Here is a 23,604-nt window from a genome sequence, read left to right on the forward strand (position 1 = left end):
TTCAAGTATGGAGACCGCACCTAAAGAAAGGCGTCCTCATGAAGAAAGACTTCGAATATATGGGTTGCAGAGTTTGGAAACTAGACACCTTAGAAAAGATTTGATTGAGGTGTTTAAGGCTCTGAGAGGCATCAGTAAAATGAATGAGGACAAAATTTTCAAGATTATAAATGATGCTAGAACTAGGGGACATAAATTCAAGTTACGGGGGGGAAATGTTTAGATTGGACTGCAGGAAGTTTTATTTTAGCCAACGAGTTATAAATTACTGGAATAAGTTGCCTACATGGGTGGTAGAGGCCGACAGTTTGGGGAAATTCAAAGGTCATCTGGATAGTACTTTCGGGTAAGGGAAGCGCATAGGATGATAGGTTTAATTTCCTTTTTATTTATTTTTATTTATTAATTATTATTATTTAGTTATTTATTTATTTCTTGTTTTTATCATTGTTTTGTTCGGATTTTTTTTTTTTTTTGGGGCTTGTGCAGCATAAGCCATAGGCTTTCTTGCACCATGTGGCCGTTGCTAATACTAATACTAGTAATTGGCTTGTTTCTAATTCTTCAGTTTCATTTTCTGCTTGCAACAAAAGTTTGCAACAATTGTAAAGTAGTTATTAATTAGTCCAAACTAGATTTTGAACAGGCTAAGAGTAGAAAACTTGCTTCTTGCCTTAATGGTAGCTGAGCATTCTGGTCTCTTGCCAAAGCTACTGGCCACAATTTTTGCCCATCTCTGCTCCCACCTCTATCAAAACCAGATGGTTCTGTTGTCACTTCGGCCAAGGATAAAGCTGACCTGCTAGCATCCCATTTTTCTTCCAACTCATGTATTAATGATCTTGGTAAAACACCTCCCACCATTCCCAACACGCTCCATTCAATGCCTCCTGTGGTCTTCTGCCAAAAGGACGTCAGAAGGATTTTGGTGAATCTTGATGCTAAGAAAGCTCCAGGTCCTAATGGTATTTCTCCCCTTGTTCTCAAAACCTGTGCTCCTGAACTTACTCCTCTTCTCTCCGGCCTTTTTTCACTTTCTTATTCCAAAGGGGTTTTTCTTTTGTTTGGAATTTGCTCATATCCAGCCAGTTCCTAAAAAGGGTGCCAAATCCCTCCCATCCAATTATCATCCCATTGCAATTACTTCTACTCTTTCTAAAGTAACAGAGAAATCAATTAACAGCCAACTCTTAAACTATCCAGAAACCTTCAGTCTGATCAACGATCTCCAGTATGAATTCTGTCAGTGTTGATCCACTGGTGATATTCTGGCTTATGCTACCCATTTATGGACAAATTCAAAGGAATAGTTTGGTGAAACACAAGCAGTTGCTCTAGACATCTCAAAGGCTTTCGATCATGTTTGGCATAAAGGTGTTCTAAACAAGCTTCCACCTTATGGTTTGACAACTGTTTTTTGTAACTGGTTATCCAGTTTTCTCTCTGATCACTCACTGAGGGTAACAGTAAATGGCTCTCTGTCTTCTAACTTCTCCACTAATGCTGGTGTCCTTCAGTTCTTTTTCCCACTCTTTTCCTCTTGTACATTAATGACCTTCTTCCATTGACTGGCAATCCTATCCATAGTTTTGCCGATGATAGCACATTGCATTCCACTTTCCATTTTGAGAAATCTTTCCCTGCTCAGTCAGCTTCAACTTCTCGAATATCCGCTACCAATTCCTTAAATGCTGATCTCCAGATAATTCTCCAATGGGGCAAAGACAACTTAGTTGATTTCAATCCTTCTAAAACTCAGTCTTGTCTTATATCTCACAAAAAGGATTCTTTTGCTCCTTTGCTTATCTTTGGTGACACTCTGATTTCTAGGCAAGTTGATATACCTCTTTTGGGGATTACCCTGACTTATAATCTCTCTTGGCCTAAGCACAATGCAAATATCGCTTCCTCTGCATCTAAAAAACTTGGTTTTCTTTTTCACTCTCGGCGTTACTTTTCTTCCAAACAGTTGTTGACTCTGTACAAATCGCAAATCCACCCTACCATGGAATGCTGTTCCACATCTAGGGCGGTGCCCCCAAACCTCTCTCAGGCTTCTAGATTCCATTCAGAAGAGTGCAGTTAGGTTATTAATGACTCATCTTTAACAGAGTCTCTCCATTTGCTGTCTCATAGAAGTACTGTTTCTGCTGCATGCCTTTTCTATAGATATTTCCATGGGCACTATTCTTCTGAATTGGCTTCTATAATTCCTGCTCTCTCTCTTTCAAAACAGTCCAAACACGTGCCGCCAATGTCCATTTACTGTCCAACTTCAAACTCAAAGAACCAGCTTTTCATCTTCCTCGTTTATTCATTCAACAGCCGTTTTCTGAAAATTACAGTCTACAGAAGTTCAAGTCTAATGTCAACAAATATCTTCACTCATCTTCTCAACCTCCAACCCAATACCTATAGTACTTATTAGTTCTAATACCTCTCATGTTTGGGGTTTTCATAAAAAAAAAAAAAAAAAAACCCTGATTATTTTCCAAACTCAATGGGTCACTAGTTAATCTGCAATGTAAGAAAAACTTATTAGAGACCTAATAATTTATTTTTGCATAAATTAACAACTTTTTATTCAAACTGGTTATTCTGTCTAAAAAATAATTATGACCTACCCTTTATATATAAAGTAGAACCTCCTGAACTGACAATGTTAAAACTTAATTCTTGCCAGATTTTTATAATCTAATATCATACAGATTTGTTTATAATAAAGTACACAGTCATCAAATACAGAAACAGTAAGATTATGTAATATTTTGAAGACAGGCAATGCCTCACTGCAACTACAACAATTATAGCTAATTGCTCACCTTGAAAAACTTTCTAAAAATTACATTTAGAGCCTTAAGTTAAGACTCTAATGCATTACAGCTTAAAGCCTCAAGCTGCGAAAGAGATTAGACTATGCATATTTTTGTGCAATTGCATCATTTATACACAGCTAAATATAAATTAGCAAATTTGCAATAGCGGCATCGTTTAAGTTACATCTCATATTGTGAATACCTTCACGACGAGTTGTCATGACATTGGTCTACTTCGAATAAGTAATGCTTCACCTGAAAGAGAAGACTGTTGTTACTTATTCTCAGTGGATAACACCACCCAGGTATTCACAATATGAGATGTAACTTAAACGATGCCGCTATTGCAAATTTGCTAATTTATATTTAGCTGTGTATAAATGATGCAAGTGCACTAAAAGACACATAGTCTAATCACTTTCGCAGCTTGAGGCTTTAAGTCTTAACTTATATCATACACCATCAGGCATCTCTTATATTGTGAAGATATACTTCACAACTGTTTTGCCTTCATTACATCACTTGGGTACCTACCCACCGAAGAAGGGCCAAATAGCCCTGAAACAGTGCCGTCTGGGTGGTGGTATCCACTGAGAATAAGTAACAACAGTCTTCTCCTTTGGGTGAAGCATTACTTATTCGAAATAGTGCAATGTCATGGCAACTCATCGTGAAGGTATTCACAATATGAGATGTAACATAAACGATGCCGCTATTGCAAATTTGCTAATTTATATTTAGCTGTGTATAAATGATGCAATTGCACTAAAATACACATAGCCTTAAATTATAAAAGAATGAGATATATCACTATCATTGTGCCAATTATATCAATACCATTAATATAATTATATGTATTAATAATACTTACTATAAAATGTATAAATATGAATGGTAAAGTCAGTCATAATTTCTTGAAGCAATGTTTCTTGACATTGGTCAAACTTGTATTGATATGACTGTATGAACAGTTTGCAGGGTTTTTTTTTTTTATTTTATTATTTTATTTTTAAAAAATGGTATCACATCCTTAAAAAACGTAATAATGAAAACTGTTCACTTTTCAAAAATGTACAGTTTGACAATTACAAGCAAGCAACAAATGATACATAAAAATCATGGAATTTGATTCACATAAAAGATTCATAATACTAGTTGTTGCCTCAGCTTTAGTACAAAGTTTTTATGTAATTTGTAGACTATTATCTCTCTATACATTAAAAAAGTTTTCCTCCTAGTGTTATTTATTCGAGCCAATGGGAGAAGAGAGTGAGGCAATTATGTCACTACAAATGCAATTAATTATTGACAACTGCCTCCATAACGTTCACCAACTTGTGTGATTCACTGTCTAACATTTGATGTTTCATTGTAATGTTTTTTGTATATTAATGAATATTGTATATTTGTATATTTTAGTCCTGCTCTTTTGGATGCAACAATATTCCTCATGCATTATGGAACCTGAAGCAAAAGGCCTTTTCCTAAGTGAGCTACGTAAATGCGGGTAAATAATTACATGGTGATATTTATTCGGCCTTGAGAATGCCGTGCGCTACAAATGCACAGGTAACTAATAAGATAGGTCATTTCCTGATTAGATATCGATCATAGTGACATAGTGTTTTTTTGTCTCGCAGCCACGGGGGGTCTCCCTCAACTTCGCATTTTTACTCTGTGCAGAATACAATACTTAGCATCACCAGAGTGTGTGTTAGTGTATGTTTTGTGAAGTATTAGTGTGGGTTGTATTGTTACTCTGGCCACTTAGCCTGGGGGCCTGTGGAGAGCCACTAACACCCCCAGTTTCACTGCCCCGGGGAGGTGGGCCAGGACACATTGAGAGAGAAGAAAGCTCTGGCGGGACGAACCCTGGGGTAGCCTAGACATCTAAGGAGAACTTAAAAAAAAAGAAAAAAAAAATTTTTTTATTGGAAAGGAGATAATGGGGAGATAGGAAGGGGGTATAAAAGAGGTAGAGAACAGAGGAGGGCAGTAGCTTAGGCACTTGCCTGATTTAAAAGGGGAGACAGTAAGTGGACTCCTGGTACAGGATGCCCATCCTAGTCCAGAGGGTGGGAGTTGAAAGTGGGTGGTGGGGTGAGCCACCACGTAAAAGGAGGTATGGGCTACCCAGGGTGGGAGAAGGGGTTGAAGGGAAGGACACTCAACCACCCCAGGTGGTACGAATAAAAGAACATAGGGAAAAAGATTCCTATGGTGGAGCGCACTTTTTGCAGCTCTGTACTACACTGGCCTGGGGGTTACCCTAATGGCCAGTGTCAGCATCCCACACCATGCCAGCTAGGAAAAGACAGCATGGTGTCAGCTTGGATAACCATGAGCCCCTGAGGGCCTGCATAGCCATCAGTCTGTCTGGTGAAGAGGCTAAAATAGAACATGCAATTAATAATAACTTTCATTCACACAATTTTACTTTTTACAGTTTTTTCCTACACTGTCTATTTTCTTTTATATATGTATTAGATTAGATATCGATCAGTGCATTTCGACAGGTGTGTCTTTACGTAGAAAAGATTTGGCTTACTCTGTCATACCTCTACATATTATTTATTGTTGTTATTTGTTTTTAGGAGCATTAGCAATTAAGGCCATATTGCTTCGGCCTACATATTATGAAGAAAGGCATGCACAAGGAGGTTGCAAACCAAGCAGGGGGCAGAGCCCCCTAGTTATTTATTATTATCATTATTTTTTTTTGACATTTCAAAAAGGCTAGTGATGTGTTACCTGTCTTTTTATCAGGATTTCTCAAAATCCAATAACCAAATGATTTTCAAAGTTAAAATCACATTTCTTCAGACATTGTTTTTGTCAGGGGTGTTCTGCTTCTTGGGCAATCCATGACACTTCCTATTGACCTAAACTGCCAGGCAAGAACCAGAAGGCAGATCAAGTGCCTCCTGAATCATTTTACAGATCACATTTTCTCAACATACTATTATGCTTTCCCCCTAATTAACAGAACAATCTGACAAGTAGTGCATTGTTTTGAAGCGTATCGTTGGCTCTTGTGTCTGTGTATGCCACTTCTGTAGTGTTGCTTATATGATTGTTACTGCTTTATATAATTAGTGCCACCTAGTGTCAATATATAAAACCCAAAGTGTCTACAACTTGTTTGGTATATTTATTTTTCCCTTAGGTCCACTCTTTGACCAGTTTTGCTAGTTGCAAATAATTGAGAACTTCTTATTCACTCTATATAAGAAAACGTCATAAAAAAAAAAAAAAAAAAAACTTTGTGGCACAAAAATGGAATATTTTCTCAGTGGCTTCAAACCAAATGTAATTCAAAATGTAGGAATACCAGATAAACAAAATTAATACAGTGGATTCCGGTTATTTGGCCCACTGGTTAATCGGGACAGCAGTTTATTTGGGACAAATCTTAAAGAACAGTACCTAATCAAGAAAATAGCCATGATTTTCTTTGCTTAATCGGGACAACATGCTGTTTAATCGAGGCAGGAGACCACAGCACTCGAGATTACCCTAAAATTGTCTCCGACCATACCATGTGGTCTGGTCAGGTTTCTGGAAGTCACAACCATAAAACAATAAAAATAATTAGCAGTTTCCGGTTTATTGGGCTTTTCTGTTAGTGCAATCTATTATAAACTCGATCTTACTGAATTTACAATAATACCGACGCCCGGAAAAAGGAAGAGGAAACACATGAAATGTGTTTCCCCTTCCATGAAATCTTCACTCATACAAAAAACAAAAAAATTTTCAAAATCTTCTCTTCATTTCCTATGTTTTAGGCTTCATAACTTATTACCCCATTCTCACTTGAATGTATCATGTTAGTTGCAATTTGTGTGCAATCAATAACAATGTTCTTTGTTACTGATTGCTTATCTTTTTTACTGTTTTAAATTTTAACCCCCCCCCCAAGTGTCAGTGAACAGAAATATCAACTAGTTAGAATATACATATTACAGTATATTTTAATTAAGCCATACACATAAACGTAATTTATTTTTATTTTGCTAACCTGTGGAAAATATTCTTCGGATTTTAATGTTTCATTACATTTTTTAATTGATAAGTAATAAAGTGTAAATTTGTGCTTAATATATCTTTACTTTTATAGCATATAGATAATATTCCTCCTATTTTTGCTTACTAGAATCACTGTTTAATAGATTTAAATTCAATTCACAAATGTGATCATAATGACCGGCGCTTACTATATATCGTATAGTGAACATGCTTTACTATGGTAAGTCCATTGTAACATAATTTGATTGTACAGAGAATCAATCGTAAAGTGGGGGCCACTGTATTTTTTTTTAACTATTTATGTGAGACTTCGCATAATTGGGGCAGCTGCTTAATCGGGCCAAAATACACTATCTTGATGTGTCCCAAATAACCGGAATCCACTGTATATATATATAAAAAACATTATTTGCACCAATGCAGAAAGTAAAATGCATACTAGCACAATAGCAATCATTCAGCTAACACACAATATATTTTATAAAACAAAGTACATTTCTTAATAATAATACATGTCCCTCTGAAAAGCTTTAGTGGTGTCCAACAACACCTGTTTTAGGACAATTAATTCAGCATATCATTGTTAATAATACGACTTCAGCTTTCATAAGCTATTCCATTTTTATTGCAGATGGGATATATTAACAAAAGGAAATAAATAAAAAATTAGTAATGTGTATTTCAAACAGCAAAACCGTAACTAAATCACAAACATTAAATATTCTATTAGCACAAATATATTAAACAATGATTTTTTTAATGATATTCAAATACCTCATCATAAGAACCCCTTTTTGTAGCAGTGTGGGGAGAACGCTGAGAAGGACCCTTACTTGCTTTGACACTTCGAGTACGTCTTGGAAGGGAACTTGTACCTCGAGGAATTCTGTATGGAATAGCCAAATATAAAAAAAAAAAATTTTCATTTTTTTGGTATTTGTAATGGTAATACAATTCAATACAGATTAGCATTCCTAATTGTAGCTTCAAAAGCAGAGCACTTTGGTGAATCCAAATCAAACAGAGAACATTTAATCATAGAAAATAATGTAAATACTTTTACCTGGTTGGCATGACCAGTGTTTCTGGATGAATTTAAGGGACCATTCCTCTATATAATATTAAATGTAGTAGAAACATTCACATAAACTTAAAATACATAAATTATGCAAGAAAACTTACCTTAAAATTATGGAACCTTGTAAGCATACTGTATATAAATTACATACAATAACAGCTTGTATTAGCATTAGCAGAGGCATAGGATGCACCATATCTCGCTTCTCCATTCAGTATTCTTTGTCTTCTCTGACTGCTCTTTTTTAGAGTCTTCACTTTATTTATTTTAAATGTACATTAAACATTAATTTATTTTTATATTATTTTTTACTTATTATTTTTATCTTTATTTCTATTTCGATTTTATTTTATTTGAAAACGAAAGAAGGAATGAGAATCCTTGTGGGGGCTCAAATCAGAGAGCTTCTTCTTTGGAAATGCCTCAATGTATGGAAGGCTTTCAATTGGTCCTTGAGGCTGTCACAGATACTCTCTTAGGTATGTCAAGCTGGGCTTGCTATCTGGGAATCTAAAACACTGATGGAACTAATATTTGGGTGACACACAAATCAAGTGGATCGAATTTCGACAGTCAGGCCGGTCTGTGCTTGTACCTTCATGTTGGTGGGACGGTTAGTAACCCTGGGTATAAACCCCCTTGCACAAGACCTGAAGCCGACTGGGCTAGCCAGGTGGGTAAAGTGCCTGCCTGGCAACCCAAAGGTCGCGGGTTCAATTCCCGCCTCGGGCTTGGATCAAAGTACTGCAAAAGCCTTGGGAGGTGCATTATGGCCACAGAGGCCTATGCGCCAACAACTAAAAAAAAAAAAACAAGACCTGAAATATGGCACCTACTGTACTGGACATGATCACCCAGAGGCGAACCAACATACGCAGGGATCAAGGTTTGGCACCCACAACCACATGGAGGAATGCCACCCCTCTGGGTTACCAGGCAATACTAGGTGGTAGATGACCCTCATCAACTGGTGCAATACAGCCACTTTGCTTATTGGAGTATTGAAGTACTGATGTTTAGTTTCCAGGGCAAAGCTCTGGCACCCCCGCCCCCATCTCTATCATCATGCAGTATGACTGATGTCTTTTCAGGTATGATGGACATCCTGGTGAGATCCAATCTCCCTTACATTTTGAGGGTACAACTCTGAAGCATTGTTCACAGGCCAGCTGCTAGACAGTCCACAAGACCAGACCGGATCAGCTAGTGTATAATCTTGCTGCCTCTACTCTGCCAGACTGGAGGGAGTCTGAGTAGTATGCATGTGGAGGGAATTGTCGAAGTCACGTTATGTCAATGACCTGGGTACAATCTTGCCATGTCTATGCTATATCCAAGAATTTCATTACCTCAAGATCATTGATGAACCTGTGGAGGTAGATGACAAACTCAATGAGTATTTTGCATCTACAGTCACACATAAGGAAGTCTGTAGGGAAGCGAAGGCCAGAAGCATGTCCCTTCAGCACCTTTTCTTACTACAGAATACATGATGAATGGTCAACCTAATAGAACAAACTTATCTGTGAAAAGATCTAAACCTTCCAAACACTTCCTCGTTCATTTCACTAATATATGTGGTCTCAGTTCCAATCTCAGTGATATCCATTTCCACTTAGTCTGCCTTATCCCCACGTACTTATTCTGAGAGAATTCCAATTATCAGCTGATTCAACCACTGCCCATTTCAGTTGTCCAAATTATTCGCTGTGATTCCTTTCACTTCAAAGGTGGTTGTTGTTATTTGGTTTTAGGAGCATTAGCAACCAAGGCCATATTGCTCCGGGAATATGCGGTGGTCATTCCCTGACCTTTCTGCATCCTCCATATTTGGTGGTGACAGGCTCAAACCCCGGTCTAATCAAGAAGCGTGTGCTACACACTGCTGCTCCTACCCACCTGGCTACGGAGGCGCCTTCAAAGGTGGTACTTGTGCATACGTCTGCTCTGATATTCCCTGTCAGAGACTTAGTAATTTGGAATCTCCTCTGGCTTAAAATCTCTCTACCACATTCCATCAAATTCATTTGCTGTCTGTATCATTCTCTCAACTCCACTAATCACTTGGAACTCTTTGAAACTTGACTTTCTGCCGTCCAACGTTCCTAACAGTGAGGTAATTTTCCTTGGTGATTTTAATGTTCACAACTTCAGCTGGCTTCTGAAATGTGCTAAGGCTGTTCAAGATAAGAATGTTCCATATCGCAATTGACCTGTATCCAAATCGCCAACTTCATTTTCTGCCTATACCAAAGCTCGCAACAATTGTAAAGCAGTTATTAATTAGTCCAATCCAAATTTCAAACAGGCTAAGAATAGAAAACTTGTTTTTTGTCCAAATGGCAGTCAAGCATTCAGGTCTCTTGCCAAAGCTATTGTCTGCAACTTTTACCTACCTTTATTCCCACTTCTGCCAAAACCAGATGGTTATATTGCCACTTCAGCCAAAGATAAACCAGCTTTGCTAGCATCCTACTTTTCTTCTAACTCATGTATTGATGATCATGGTAAACCACTTCACCACCTCCTACCATTCCCAGTACACTCCATTCAATGCTTCCTGTGGTCTTCCGTCATAAGGATGTCAGGAGTTTAAACAATCGTGATTCTAAGAAAGCTCCAGGTCCTGATGGTATATTTCTCCAATTGTTCTCAATACCTGTGCTCCTGAACTTACTCTTGTTCTGTGTCACAATTTTTCACTTTCTTATACTATAGGTGTTTTCCCTTCTGCTTGAAAATCTGCTCATATCCAGCCAGTTCCTAAAAAGAGTGAATAAATCCCTCACACCAATTATTGCCCCATTGCACTTACTTCTACTCTTCCTAAAGTAATGGAGAAATCAATTGATCCCCAACTCTTAAACCGTCTGGAAACTTTCCATCTGATCAATGATCCCCAGGATGAATTCTGTCAATTTCGATCCACCGGTGATATTCTGGCTTAAGTTGCCCATCTATGGGCAAATTCAATGGAAAGGCTTGGTGAAACTCAAACAGTTGCTCTTCACATTTCATAGAATTTTGATCATGTTTGGCATAACGGTTCTTCAAAATAAGCTTCCTTCAATGGAAAAGCTTGGTTTGCCAACTGTTTTTTTGTAATCAGGTATCCAGTTTCCTCTCTGATCACTCACTGTAGGTAATGATATATGGCTCTCTGTCTTCTAACTTCTCCATTTATGCTGGTGTTCCCTAAGGTTGGGTGTTTTCTCCTACTCTTTCCCCCTTGTATATTAATGACCTTTGAATCACCGGAAATCACCAAAATATAGTTTTGCTGATGATAACACATTGCATTCTAGCTTCCAGTTTGAGAAACCTTGACCTGCACAGACAGCTTCAACTTCTCAAATATCCACTACTAATTCCTTAAATGCTGATCTGCAATTAATTCTCCAGTGGAGCAAAGGCAATCTAGTTGACTTCAATCCTTCTAAAATTCAGTCCTGTCTTACATTCCACAAAAAGGATTCTTCTGCCTCCTACGCTTATCTACAATGACACTGATTTCAACGCAAGGTCATATATCTCTATTGGGGTTATTCTGACTTCTACTCTCGCATGGCATAAGCATATTACAGATAATTCTTCCTCTGCACCTAAAAAACTGGGTTTTCACTTTCGATCTCAGCATTACTTTTCTTCCAAACAGCAGTTCACTCCGTACAAATTGCAAATCCACCCTACTGTGGAATATTGTTCCCAAAACCTCCGTCAGACCTCTAGATTACATTCAGTGAGGGCAGTTAGGTTAATTAATTACTCATCTCTAACAAAGTCTCTCCATTCTCTGTCTAATAGACAGAGAATGGAGAGACTTGTTCAAAACCAGTCCAAACATGGGCCACAACCAGTCAATACCCTTTTACTGTCCAAATTCAAACTCACAGACCCAACTCTTCTTCTTCTTCCTCATTTATTCATTCAACTTCTGTTTTCTGTAACGACCTCCTTTCATACATATTTCCTGAAAATTACGATCTACAGAAATTCAAGTCTAATGTCAACAAGTATCTTCTTTCATCTTCTCAACTTTATGTCACATGTCACTAAATATTTATTTCTCACATTTAGATTTAGACTTCTTCCCTGAAACCTTAGCACAGTGAGTGACCAGCTAGGGCAATGATTCCACCAAGCCATTTAAGTAAATGGATAATTGCACTAAGGTTTCTGGAATGATATTCATAAGCAGACTACTGTGATGTTGTGGGATATAAGAGACAGTGTCACACAGATATAAGCAGTGCAGAATTGGAATTTGGGGAGTACAATATGTACAGAAAGGATAGACAGGATACAAAGGGAGGAGGAGGGCTTATGCTGTTAGTTACAAAACACAAAATCTAAGGAAGTGCATCCAGCTGACATGGGGGAACAGTGCAATGTTCAGTCAGTTTGGTTTGACATAAGAACTGGGGAAGCAAAATTGAGAGTAAGAGTGTGTTATAGGCCTAATGACTCTGAGTAACAATGAACAACTATACAATGAAATAGAGTGGGCCAGGAAATCAGATTGTCTTATAATGGGGGATTTTAACTTCCCAGATATTGACTGGAACTTGTGGATTGGTCAATCACACTATAGCAAGGCTTTTGTGGACTTATTGAATGATTGTTTTCTCCAACAGCATGTTCGAGAGGCAACTATAACAAGTAATACTCTTGATCTGATTATCAGCAGTGATTCTTCATGCATTAAGAATCTGCATATAAAGGAATCACTAGGTGACAGTTATCACAGTGTCCTGACATGAAATTTACTTAAAAATGTAACTACCATCAAAAGTAAAGGGAAACTTTTGTGCTTTTGTAAAGGTGACTATTGTCGTCTCAGACAGTTTTTAAATTCTACACTGTGGTTCCAACTGATGATGTTACCAACAGCAAATTATAAATGGGAAGCATTCAAGAAAGTAATCTTGGAAGCTACTAGGCTTTTCATACCAACTAAGAAATACAGTTCAATGTTTAGGCCTAAGATGTTGGCAAATGAACTAATCAGACTCGTGGCACAGAATAAAAATGTATGGTGATACAGAAGACAATGGTAGATATAAGCTAGTCTGTAATCAAGTTACAAGAGGAGGTTAGGCAAACGAAGGCAGATTATGAGAAATTTTTGGCAAAGGATGCAAAGAAAAAGAGCAAAGGCTTCTTTATTTATGTAACTCTAGAAGGAAAGGGATGAATCAGATTGGCCCACTTGACATCAATGGTTCGATTGTTGATGAACCTGCTGAGGTAGCTGACAAACTGAATGAGTATTTTGCACCTAGATTCACATATGAGGAAGGGAAGTGGTTTTTTTTTTTTTGATTTCGTAGTTGTTGGCGCATCGGCTTCTATGGCCATATTGCACCTCCCAAGGTTTTTTTTGCAGTACTTTGATCCAAGCCCGAGGCGGGAATCGAACCAGTGACCTTTGGGTTGCCGGGCAGGTACTTTACCCACTCGGCTAGCCCGGTCGGCCGGGAAGTGGTAGCCAGAAGCTTTAACTCTGGCATGAAGCTAAATGATTTTGTAATAACTGATAGCAAAGCGGAGGAGAAATTGTTGAAATGGGATATAAGAAAATAAACAAGGGAACTGGGATGGATGAGATCTATCCAGTTATATTAAAGGAGGTAGCAAAGGAAGTAAGCAAACCCTTAGCAATAATTTGAAAGCTTCCTTCGACTCAGCAGACGTCTCCATGGACTGGAGTTGTGCAAATGTGTCCCCATTTCACAAACTGGGAAGTCGGAATTTTCTCCATGCTTGTGCAGCACCTGCAACTGTGCTCGCTGAATTGATTGAATCAAAAAATAAATGTTCAACAAACATGTAAATAGAATTATTTAATGTATTTACTCAATTTTTTATCTTTGCACAGGAAAAATTACAAAAGCGTGCAATTAAAATTGCACTTTTTGAAATAATTTATAATTTTGAAATTTTATAATTTCAAAATTATAAAATTACAAAACAAGAGGAGACAGGCATAACATCATTAAGTTTACCTCTCAAGCATCGTTGCCAGAATCGACATTTTCAGCTGATAAGTATGCCGCTGCGAAGGCTGTGTAGATTTAGAAGAGGTCAGCTGCTCAACCTTATGAAAGAACATATTAATGGATGAGTGTACGGTGGCTTTTTTCTTTTCATTGTAGATTTCTTTGTAGCAAGTAAGCAAGCATGTCATTCACCCCTCTGTTAACTTTTATGAACTGTTCGCTGTCAGGATCCATCTTCTCAAACCTCGCCAATGCAACTTCACGAAATGCCACTGCCATCTCTCTCTCTGGTGATGAAGTCTCGGCTCCTCATTTGGTTCATCTTGAGCTTTGTCAGCATATTCTTCTTTCACTATCGCTGCCTGCAAGTCAATAAGTTCTTCGTTAGATAATTCCTTCTCTTCTTCCTCTATTAATACTTCCACGTCTTTGGCATCAATCTCCAACTGAAGTCGCTCTGCAACCTTCACAATCTTATCTGTAACCTCTTCATGATTCTTCTTTTTTCAAATCCTTCGAAGCCTTTTACATGCCATGTGCATATTTTCTTCCATGCGCCATTTAAACAACTTTTATTAATTTCCCCCTGTGCCTTATTAATGTTTAAGATGGTATGATAAATATCGTAAGATTTCAAAAAGTCTCTTAACGTAAAATTTTTCTCATCACAGACTGCACACAATGCCTGAGCAAATGTTGTGCGTACATAGTATGCTTTTAAATTCGAAATAACGCCCTGATCCATATGTTGGATGAGTGAAGTCGTGTTTGGCGGCAGAAATGACTCTCACATTTCAATTGAAATCATCTGGATGTGCAGGATGTCCAGGAGCATTATCTAATAGAAGCAAAATCTTGAAAGGAACGTCATTGTCTTTACAATATTTTCAACCTTGAGAATGAAGCAGCATTTAAACCAATCCTCAAAGAGATATACTGTTATCCAAGCTCTCTTGTTCGATTGGAAATGCACAGGTAGGGTGACTTTATTGATGCCCTTAAATGCATGATGATTTTCAGAATGGTACACAAGCAGTGGTTTTATTCTGTAATCTCCCGTTGCATTAGCCCCAAGCAAGAGCGTGGCCCTATCTTTTGATGCCTCGAAACCTGGCATTGTATTTTCCTCTTTGGCAGTGTATGTTGGATCCAGCATTTTTTTTTTTTTTTTTTTCAATACAGTCTTGTCAACGTTAAAATTTGCTGCATTGAATAGCTGCATTCATCAATAATTTTTTTCAACACATCACAAAATTTTTCTGCAGTTGCAGAATCAGCACTGGCGATGTTCGCTGCATATTTAACGTTGTGGAAACCAGCGCGATTCTTGAACCTATTAAACCACCCGTTGCTTGCCACGAACTAGGGTTGAGGTTTGCGGTACTTATCCTTAATAACTTTATAAATACTTGTTGCTTTTGCTTGAATGGTCATTAGAATCAGGGGCACTCACTTCTGAATGGGCCTATATGAGAGCTTGAAGGACAGGGTGGATGCCCTCGAAGGAATTAAATTGAGGGGCCCATCAAGCTCTCAGCTGCCCACATCAACGCCAGAGCTTGCACTTGGTCATCGTGAAACACAGCGGTAACCCCCAAGGCAGAATGCACTGGTCCCAAAGGAACTAGTAGTTGTTGGTGACTCTACTGTCAGGGAAACTGGGAACATGCTTTGTAAAAAGGATAGGGGAACAGGACCAGGGTATGTCTGCCAGGGGCAAAGGTTGATGACGTTGTAGAGCAGATATCATCTTTTAAGGGCACAAAAGGTGATATAGTTGTACACGTTGGCACTAATGATATCAAGAGTAGGAGACCGGCAGAATTGCTTAACAAGTACAGGTCACTGTTGAAAAAAAGCCGTGAAATAGGGTTGAATTTGAAAGTGTCTGCAATTCTGCCCAGACACGATAGGAGGGAGTATATGATGAGAGCCTTGTCGATCAATTCGGCCCTGGAAATATTGTGCAAGGTTCAAGGGGTAGAATTTTTTTCAGCCTGGACTGTACTTGTTAACAGGAGAGATTGCTTCTACAGGGATGGGATACACTTAAATAGAAAGGGTGCAAGAATATTTGCTGATGCTATCGAGGCAGTGTTAGGTGGGTCGGAAACTGCTAGCTTGGGGGGAATACAAAGACGAATAGATTAACAGTAGCCACTGGCAGAGGTGAAAGAGATTCTTGCACTGCTTCTATTGGAATGAGCAGAAGCCTGAAAAACAAGATTCAGGATATTTCTGAATCTTGTTTTTCAGGAGTCATTGCGGTACAAGTAAACACATGGGTTGTGTTAGGGTAGCTAAGAATAGAAATAGGTGCATGTATACTTGCGTGTACACCAATGCTAGGAGTTTAGTAAATAAATTTGATGAATTTGAGGTATTGCTCAAAACATCAAAGGCAGATATTGTTGGGATATCAGAGACTTGGTGTCACACAGATATAAGGAATGCAGAACTGGAATTTGGGGAGTACAACGTCTACAGAAAGGATAGACTGGATAGGAAGGGAGAAGGGGTTATGCTATTAGTTAAGAAATACATAAAATCCAAGGAAGTGAAGCCAGTGGACATCGCTGGACAGTGCAGTGTCGAGTCAGTTTGGTGTGACATAAGCATTGGGAGATCAAAATTGAGAGTAGGAGTGTGCTATAGGCCTAATGACTCTGATGAGTATAAGAAGAAACTGTACAGGGAAATAGAGTGGGCCAGTAAATCAGAGAGTCTTATAATGGGAGATTTTAATTTCCCAGATATTGACTGGAGTTTGGGGGCTGGTCACTCACACACTAGCAAGGCTTTTGTGGATTTATTGGATGATTGTTTTCTACATCAGCATGTTCGGGAGGCAACTAGAGGGAGGAATACTCTTGATTTGATTATCAGCAGTGATTCTTCATGCATTAAGAATCTGCAGATATATGAACTACTAGGTGGCAGTGATCACAGTGTGCTGAAGTGGGATTTATTCAAAGAGGTAACTACCATTAGGGGTAGAGGGAAGGGTTATTGCTTTTGTAAAGGCGACTACGATGGACTGAGACAGTATTTAAATTCTATACAGTGGGACCAACTGATGATATTACCAACAGCAAATGCAAAATGGGAAGCATTCAAAGAACTTATCTTGGAAGCTACCAGGCTTTACATACCAACTAAGAAATATTGTTCAAGGTTTAGGCCTAAATGGATATCAGATGAACTGATGAGGCATATGGCAGAGAAGAAACATGCATGGGATACATACAAATTAACACATGACACAGAAGCCTATGATAGATATAAGCTGGTCTGTAACCAAGTCACAAAGGAGGTTAGGCAGGCGAAGGCAGAGTACGAGAAATCTTCGGCAAGGGATGCAAAGAAAAACAGCAAAGAGTTCTTTACTTATGTAAACTCTAGAAGGAAGGGGCTGAATCAGATTGGTCCACTTGATATCGATGGGTCAACTGTTGATGATCCTGCTCAGGTAGCTAACAAACTAAATGAATATTTTGCATTGACATTCACACATGAGGAGTTATTTAGCGAGGGGAAAGCCAGAGGTGTATTCAACTCTAGCAGTAAGCTAGCGAATCTTGAAATAACTGAGAGTAAAGTGGAGGAGAAACTGTTGAAGATAAACACAAGAAAGGCACCCGGGGTGGATGGGATCTATCCAGTTATATTAAAGGAGGCAGCAGAGGAAGTAAGCAAACCCTTAGCCATAATTATGAGAGCTTCCTTGGACTCAGGGGAGGTACCCGCAGACTGGAGATGTGCAAATGTGACCCCAATTCACAATGGAGGATCAAAGGCTGACACAAGCAATTATAGACCTGTGAGTTTAACTTCTGTTCCAGGAAAATTAATGGAGGCACTAGTTAAAGAAGCACTGCAGGATCATTTAGACAAGACTTCAGTTATAGCTCGGACACAGCATGGTTTTGTTAAGGGGAAGTCTTGCCTGACCAATTTGATTGGATACTACGATGCAGTCACAAAGGAACTGGATGCAGGGAATAACTTTGATATTATATACTTGGATCTTAGAAAGGCTTTTGATACTGTTGCACATGGAAGATTGCTGCACAAATTGGAGCAGTGTGATATTGGAGGCAAATTGCTGCTGTGGATAAAGGGGTGGCTGAGGGGGAGAAGACAGAGAGTGGTGATCAATGGACACTGCTCATTGTGGACTAATGTTATTAGTGGAGTTCCTCAGGGCTCAGTGTTGGGTCCATTATTTTTTTCTGTATTCATAAATGATATTGATGATGGTATATCAAGCATAATGTCGAAGTTTGCAGATGATACAAAGGTAGGCAGCGTTGTCAAGGACACTACTGACACTATGCTGCTGCAGCAGGATCTGGAAAGGTTGAGCAGATGGGCTGAGAGGTGGCAAATGAAGAATAATATTGACAAATGTCAAGTACTACACATGGGAAACAGCAATCCCAGAGCAACGTATCAACTCTGTGGTACTACACTGACAGTGGTAGAGAATGAAAGGGACCTGGGGGTGGTTGTGCAGGCAGATATGAAGTTCTCTGAGCAGTGCAGACGGGCTGCAAGAGTAGCTCATGGTGTATTGTCAATGATATATAGGAATTTTTCTAGCAGGGATAGGGAGGTGATTATTCCATTGTATAAGGCAATGGTCAGGCCACACCTAGAGTACTGTATACAGGTCTGGAGGCCTCATTTCAAGAAGGATGTAGAGCTGCTGGAACGAGTACAGAGAAGGGCAACAAGATTAGTGAATGGAACAAAGGGGTGCTCTTACAAAGAAAGGCTTAAGTTTTGCAAATTACAGTGTCTGGAGACTAGGCACCAGCGAGGTGATCTGATAGAGGTGTATAAAGCATTGAATGGTTTGAGCATGCTCAATGCTGATGGGATTCTTCCTCTCGCTCAGAATAATCACCTGAGAGGGCATAAATTCAAATTGAGGAAAGACAGATGTAGGATAGACGTGCGGAAATTTGCCTTTAGCCAGCGAGTGGTTGCTTGGTGGAACAGACTTCCATCCCTTGTTGTGGAAGATGATTGCCTAAATAAGTTTAAGGCTCAGCTGGACAGGTATTTTGAACGAACAGAGGGGTGAAGTGGAAGTGGTTTTTTTTTTTTTTTTTTTTTGGCTGATGCTGCATAAGCTTGCTTTCTTGCATTAAATGCCTTTACTAATGCTAATAAATCTGATTTTCCATCTACATTATTAACAGCTGTTCCATCTTCGATATAGCACCTGAACGTTGTTTTGTGATAACTGTTGATCTTAAGTGCGTTGATCCTTTGACATGTTCTTTTGTACACACATTTACTTTAAAATAGTATTCACTGTTGAAGCAGCGAGACCTAATTTCCTTGCAATAGATGACAAACTTTGTCCTGCTTCATACTTCATTTTCAAATCAATTTTATTTGGTTTCCTAGCACTGCCAGCACCTGCACGTTCCGTTGATCTCTTTTCCTTCACCATTGTAATAAGTAAATAGGAATGAAGAGAAGATTCTGAAACTTTATGTTTTTTATATATGATTGAAGATTTCAGTGAAGGGGAACACATTTCACCATAACAGCGTAAAAACCTACACAACTGCATATAAAATCGAGTTTACTACCCGTTTATAATTAGATACACTAACAGAAAATCCAAAAATCAAAAAATGCAAACTGTTTTTATTGTTTTATGGTCGTGACCTACAGAAACTTGCCTTAGAAAAATATCACAAAGGCATTCAAAATTGATTCTTTAATGGGAACATATGATAACGATGAAAGGGTAGTTCAATTCCCATTATAAATATGACCTTTTAGAGAGAGAAATAGCTTAGTAATATAGTGAATTTCAACTTCCAAGGACTTGGAACAAATTACAAAAAAAAAAAAAAAAAAACCCCAACGTGTTATTGTGTTCACATTACGATATTTTCACGATACCTCCATTTATTCCTATGGGATGCAAAACACGTTTCCCCAAATTTTTTAAGTTTGCACCAGCCAGCAAAAACTTACGTAAAGTCGAATTTCCGTAAGTTGAGTATTATGTAAGTCGGGGACTTCCTGTAATTTTTAATTTGTTTCAACACTGAAAATGAGCACTTGCGTTTGAAATAGGCATCGTCAAAAATATTTTTAAAATAGTTTCTATGTTCAGGAAGGTAGACCTTAACCTGTCGTTTATAAATTGGTATATATTTTTAATTGAAAAATTTTCTTCTTTCATCATTATTAAAAGTTGCTTAACTTTGTCAATAATTTTTCCGAATCAATATCAGTCCTATAAGTTTGTAAAATTTTGTTATACTAGTCATGTACTTGTCTTGATCTATATCTTTCTTTAAAAATGTCAAACATATCTAATATGTCTAAATAGCTTTTAGTCCTTTTGTTAATTTCCAAAATTAGCTTATCGAAAATGACATTAAATGTATTAACAATGAAATTTTCTTTTCCACGTAATATAATGTCATTGTTGGATTGTGAAACTTCACACATTTTTTTCATTCTTTTCTTCCCATTTTTAAATTGTGTCTCATCTGTTAATAAATTTGCTTCTTCATTTAATGCAGCAAAACCATTTCTTATATCTAAAATAAAACCAATAAAGACTGTAACAAATTATTAGCTAATAGCAAATCCATATCAGGATCTTGTAGAGATTTACTAGTCGCATTTATTTGTTGTAAAATTTAGTCCCCCACAATTGTTAAAATAGCTGTTTGTAAATTGTCAAAAATTTCAGCCAGTGATGAGCTCTCTAATTTAGAAATAGGTTTTTCATAAGGAGAAATGGATAGTTCAAGTAAAGCCTCCTTAATTTGTTTATATCCACGTTTCAATGCCAATATAGCGTCAGCTCTTGCGAACCACCTCGTTTCACTTAGTCTTTTAACTGTTAAAGATTTTTTCCTAAATGTTTAAGGAGTATGTCCCATCTTCTTCTTGAAGATGAAAAGTAAAATACATTTTGAACAAAACAAAAATATTGTACTGCTTCCGGACAAGATTCCGCTGCATAGTTGCCAATTAAATTTAAGGAATGACTAGAGCATGGTATGTAATATGCAGAGGGACTGTTTTTTCAGTCTAGCATGTAAACCTGTATAGACACCTTTCATATTGGCAGCATTATCATAGCTTTGCCCTCTGCACATTTTTATATCCAAAGATAATTCTTAATTTTTTTTAATACTACCTCTTCTAAATATAATGAATTATGTTGTGTAATACTGATGAACCCAATAAATGTTTCTCTAATGTCAGAATTTGCTGTAACGTACCTATAATAGCTAGTTGGTCAATATGGGCAAAGTCCAGTGTTGAGTCGAGTAGTATTGCAAAATAAGCAGGTTCCTTATTTTCTGATATTAATATTTCTCTTGTTTTATTAGCTATTAACTCTATGAATTCATCACGTGGTAAGAAAGATAATTTGATATGCCAGAACCACAGTTAGCATACATTTTAATGTGATGTTTTAAAAAAATCATCAAATTCAGTTAAATAATGTAGACACGATAAATAAACAAATTCAGAATCAATACGACTATTTGAAGAATTTGACTTTCTTTTGTGATATGTGTACATCGCTCTTATGTGCTCAGTAGAACGCGCGTGATCACATAAGGTTTGCATTATATTTCTCCAGTCATTAAGTTATTAATAACTTCCTAAGTCAAATAATAACTTCCCTTCATTAAGTTATTATTTGACTTAGAAAACAATTTGCAAGCAAACCAGTTTAAATTGATTTTCTCTTAAAAAATTAGTCACTCTCGTTTCTTCTCTGTGCCATTCGTCTTTTTTACAGTAAAAATGTGATTCATTTAGATTTCTGACATATATTCTATTGCGTTCTGTGTATTTTATTTTAAATTTTCAATTTTACCAACACTGAGGCGTATTTATTAAAATATGCTTGATAAATTTTTCATCAATACTAATTGTCCACATGGCTATATCAGTAGGTTAAGAAATAACTTGCATTCTGGTAATTACAGACTCTGATTGAAAATTTTCTTCAAAATTCTGTTGATTTGTTTCATTTACTCCTTTTACTTCTTCTATATTGTGCACATTATTTTGATGTTCTTCATTTTCATTTTCGTCTCCTGATACTGATAACAATGTTTCACTTTCATTTCGAGTAATTTTAGTTACATCTTCAGTTCTATGAAATTCTTCATTTTCAGAAGGACGTAAGAAAGACAAAATTGCTCCCTTTTGACTATTTAGCTGTTTTGCCTTTTCTCTGAGTCGTTTTCTTTTATTAGCTCCGGATTCAAACTTTCTTGGCATTGTTGTGTGTGTGTATTATACTATTAAAAGCAAAATAAATATTTATTAAATCCAAAATATTAAAAATAATTTTTATAATGAGTACTAAATTCTTGAGTTTTAGTTCTATATTTATTTCTTTATACGTTACATATAATTACTTTTACATACTATATTACTGTTACATACAATTATAAAGAAATAAGTATAGATCTAAAAACTCAAGAATTTAGTACTCACTATAAAAATTACATGAAAAGATCAAGAAACCAATTCAAATTAAAATAATTACGTTAAAAGCTAAAAAATATAAAATGAGAAAGAATAGTATTTTTCTGTACAAAAAAATCTTAGTTTTGTTAAAATAACAATAATAAATTTATTGAAAAATATATTCTTACCGACTCCGACAGCTACTTTAAGCAAATAATTAAGGTATATGTACTCGTATACTGGTATACAAATAAGTAGAGTAAAGTGCAGCCATTATCAACCCACTGCAGGATGGAAGCCTCCTCAACAATTCATGTTGAGGGAAATGGATATTGTGCACATTATTTTGATGTTCTTCATTTTCATTTTCGTCTCCTGATACTGATCTGCCACGCTGGTCCAGTGCGGGTTGGCAGATCGACCGTATTCAGCAGTCAGGGGCTTGAACCCAGGTCTACTCAAAGAGCGTGTACTACTGCACTCCCGCTCCTGCCCACTCGGCTATGGAGGCCTTTACTAACCAAATATTAATGGTAACTAAACTCTCAGTCGTCACACATGCGTACGAACGACGGTTACCTTCGATCGGTTACAGCCATGTGATAAAACAATATTTCAAATGGAGGCGGGAGGCCTCAAATTTTAAAGGGACTCTAGTTTTTATATTATGAATTTAATATTTAAAAATAAGTATTTTATTTTGCAACTATAACTAGACTGTTTTTTATATAGTTGTTTGTGAGGAGTTAGGTTTTGAAGTGAGGCCCCCAGCTTGCACCTTATGGTAAATGCGGCCCAGTTCGTAGCATGTATTGTTCCTGAATGGTAAACTAACATAGGTTTTAATCTGAAAGTTCCTGAAGCATTGCCACCCAACAACAAAGTAAAGCGGGCCTTGGCTACCTGGAACCCAGGAGTAGAACATTCTTCATGAGCAATGAAGGTACAGTTGGGCAGCTTTTTCCAGTAGAGGCCCGTTTCATACTGGAAATTCATTTGCAGCTGTAATATCAGCACGAGCTGCTTCTAATGTTTTAATATTATGGATTTTTGTTCTGTTCTTGAATCTAAAAAACCACCCTCTACTAGCAGTAAAATCATCAGAACTATCCTCTTCACCACTTAACTCATCAAACAAAGATTTTGCTTTATACCTGATAAGAGGAAGATGACACTGGTCATGTCGTCAATCCACAGGACAAGC

The 23,604-nt window shown here is 37.4% G+C and overlaps 1 protein-coding gene across 6 annotated transcripts in view; it reads right to left on the reverse strand.

The window, feature by feature from the left end:
• Window positions 1-23,604, reverse strand: part of LOC150078357 (receptor expression-enhancing protein 1-like) — a 307,490-nt gene that overhangs the window by 26,793 nt on the left and 257,093 nt on the right. For all 6 annotated transcript variants that reach the window (XM_090385094.1, XM_090385092.1, XM_090385093.1 and 3 more), the window contains one exon: window positions 7,620-7,731. In XM_090385094.1, coding sequence (XP_090241220.1) covers window positions 7,620-7,731 — 112 coding nt within the window. The remainder of the gene's footprint in view (window positions 1-7,619; window positions 7,732-23,604) is intronic.

This window comes from Mastigoproctus giganteus, chromosome 11, assembly GCF_048544385.1.
Source record: "Mastigoproctus giganteus isolate SK-2022 chromosome 11, ASM4854438v1, whole genome shotgun sequence".
In the NCBI taxonomy this organism is placed as follows: Eukaryota; Metazoa; Arthropoda; class Arachnida; order Uropygi; family Thelyphonidae; genus Mastigoproctus; species Mastigoproctus giganteus.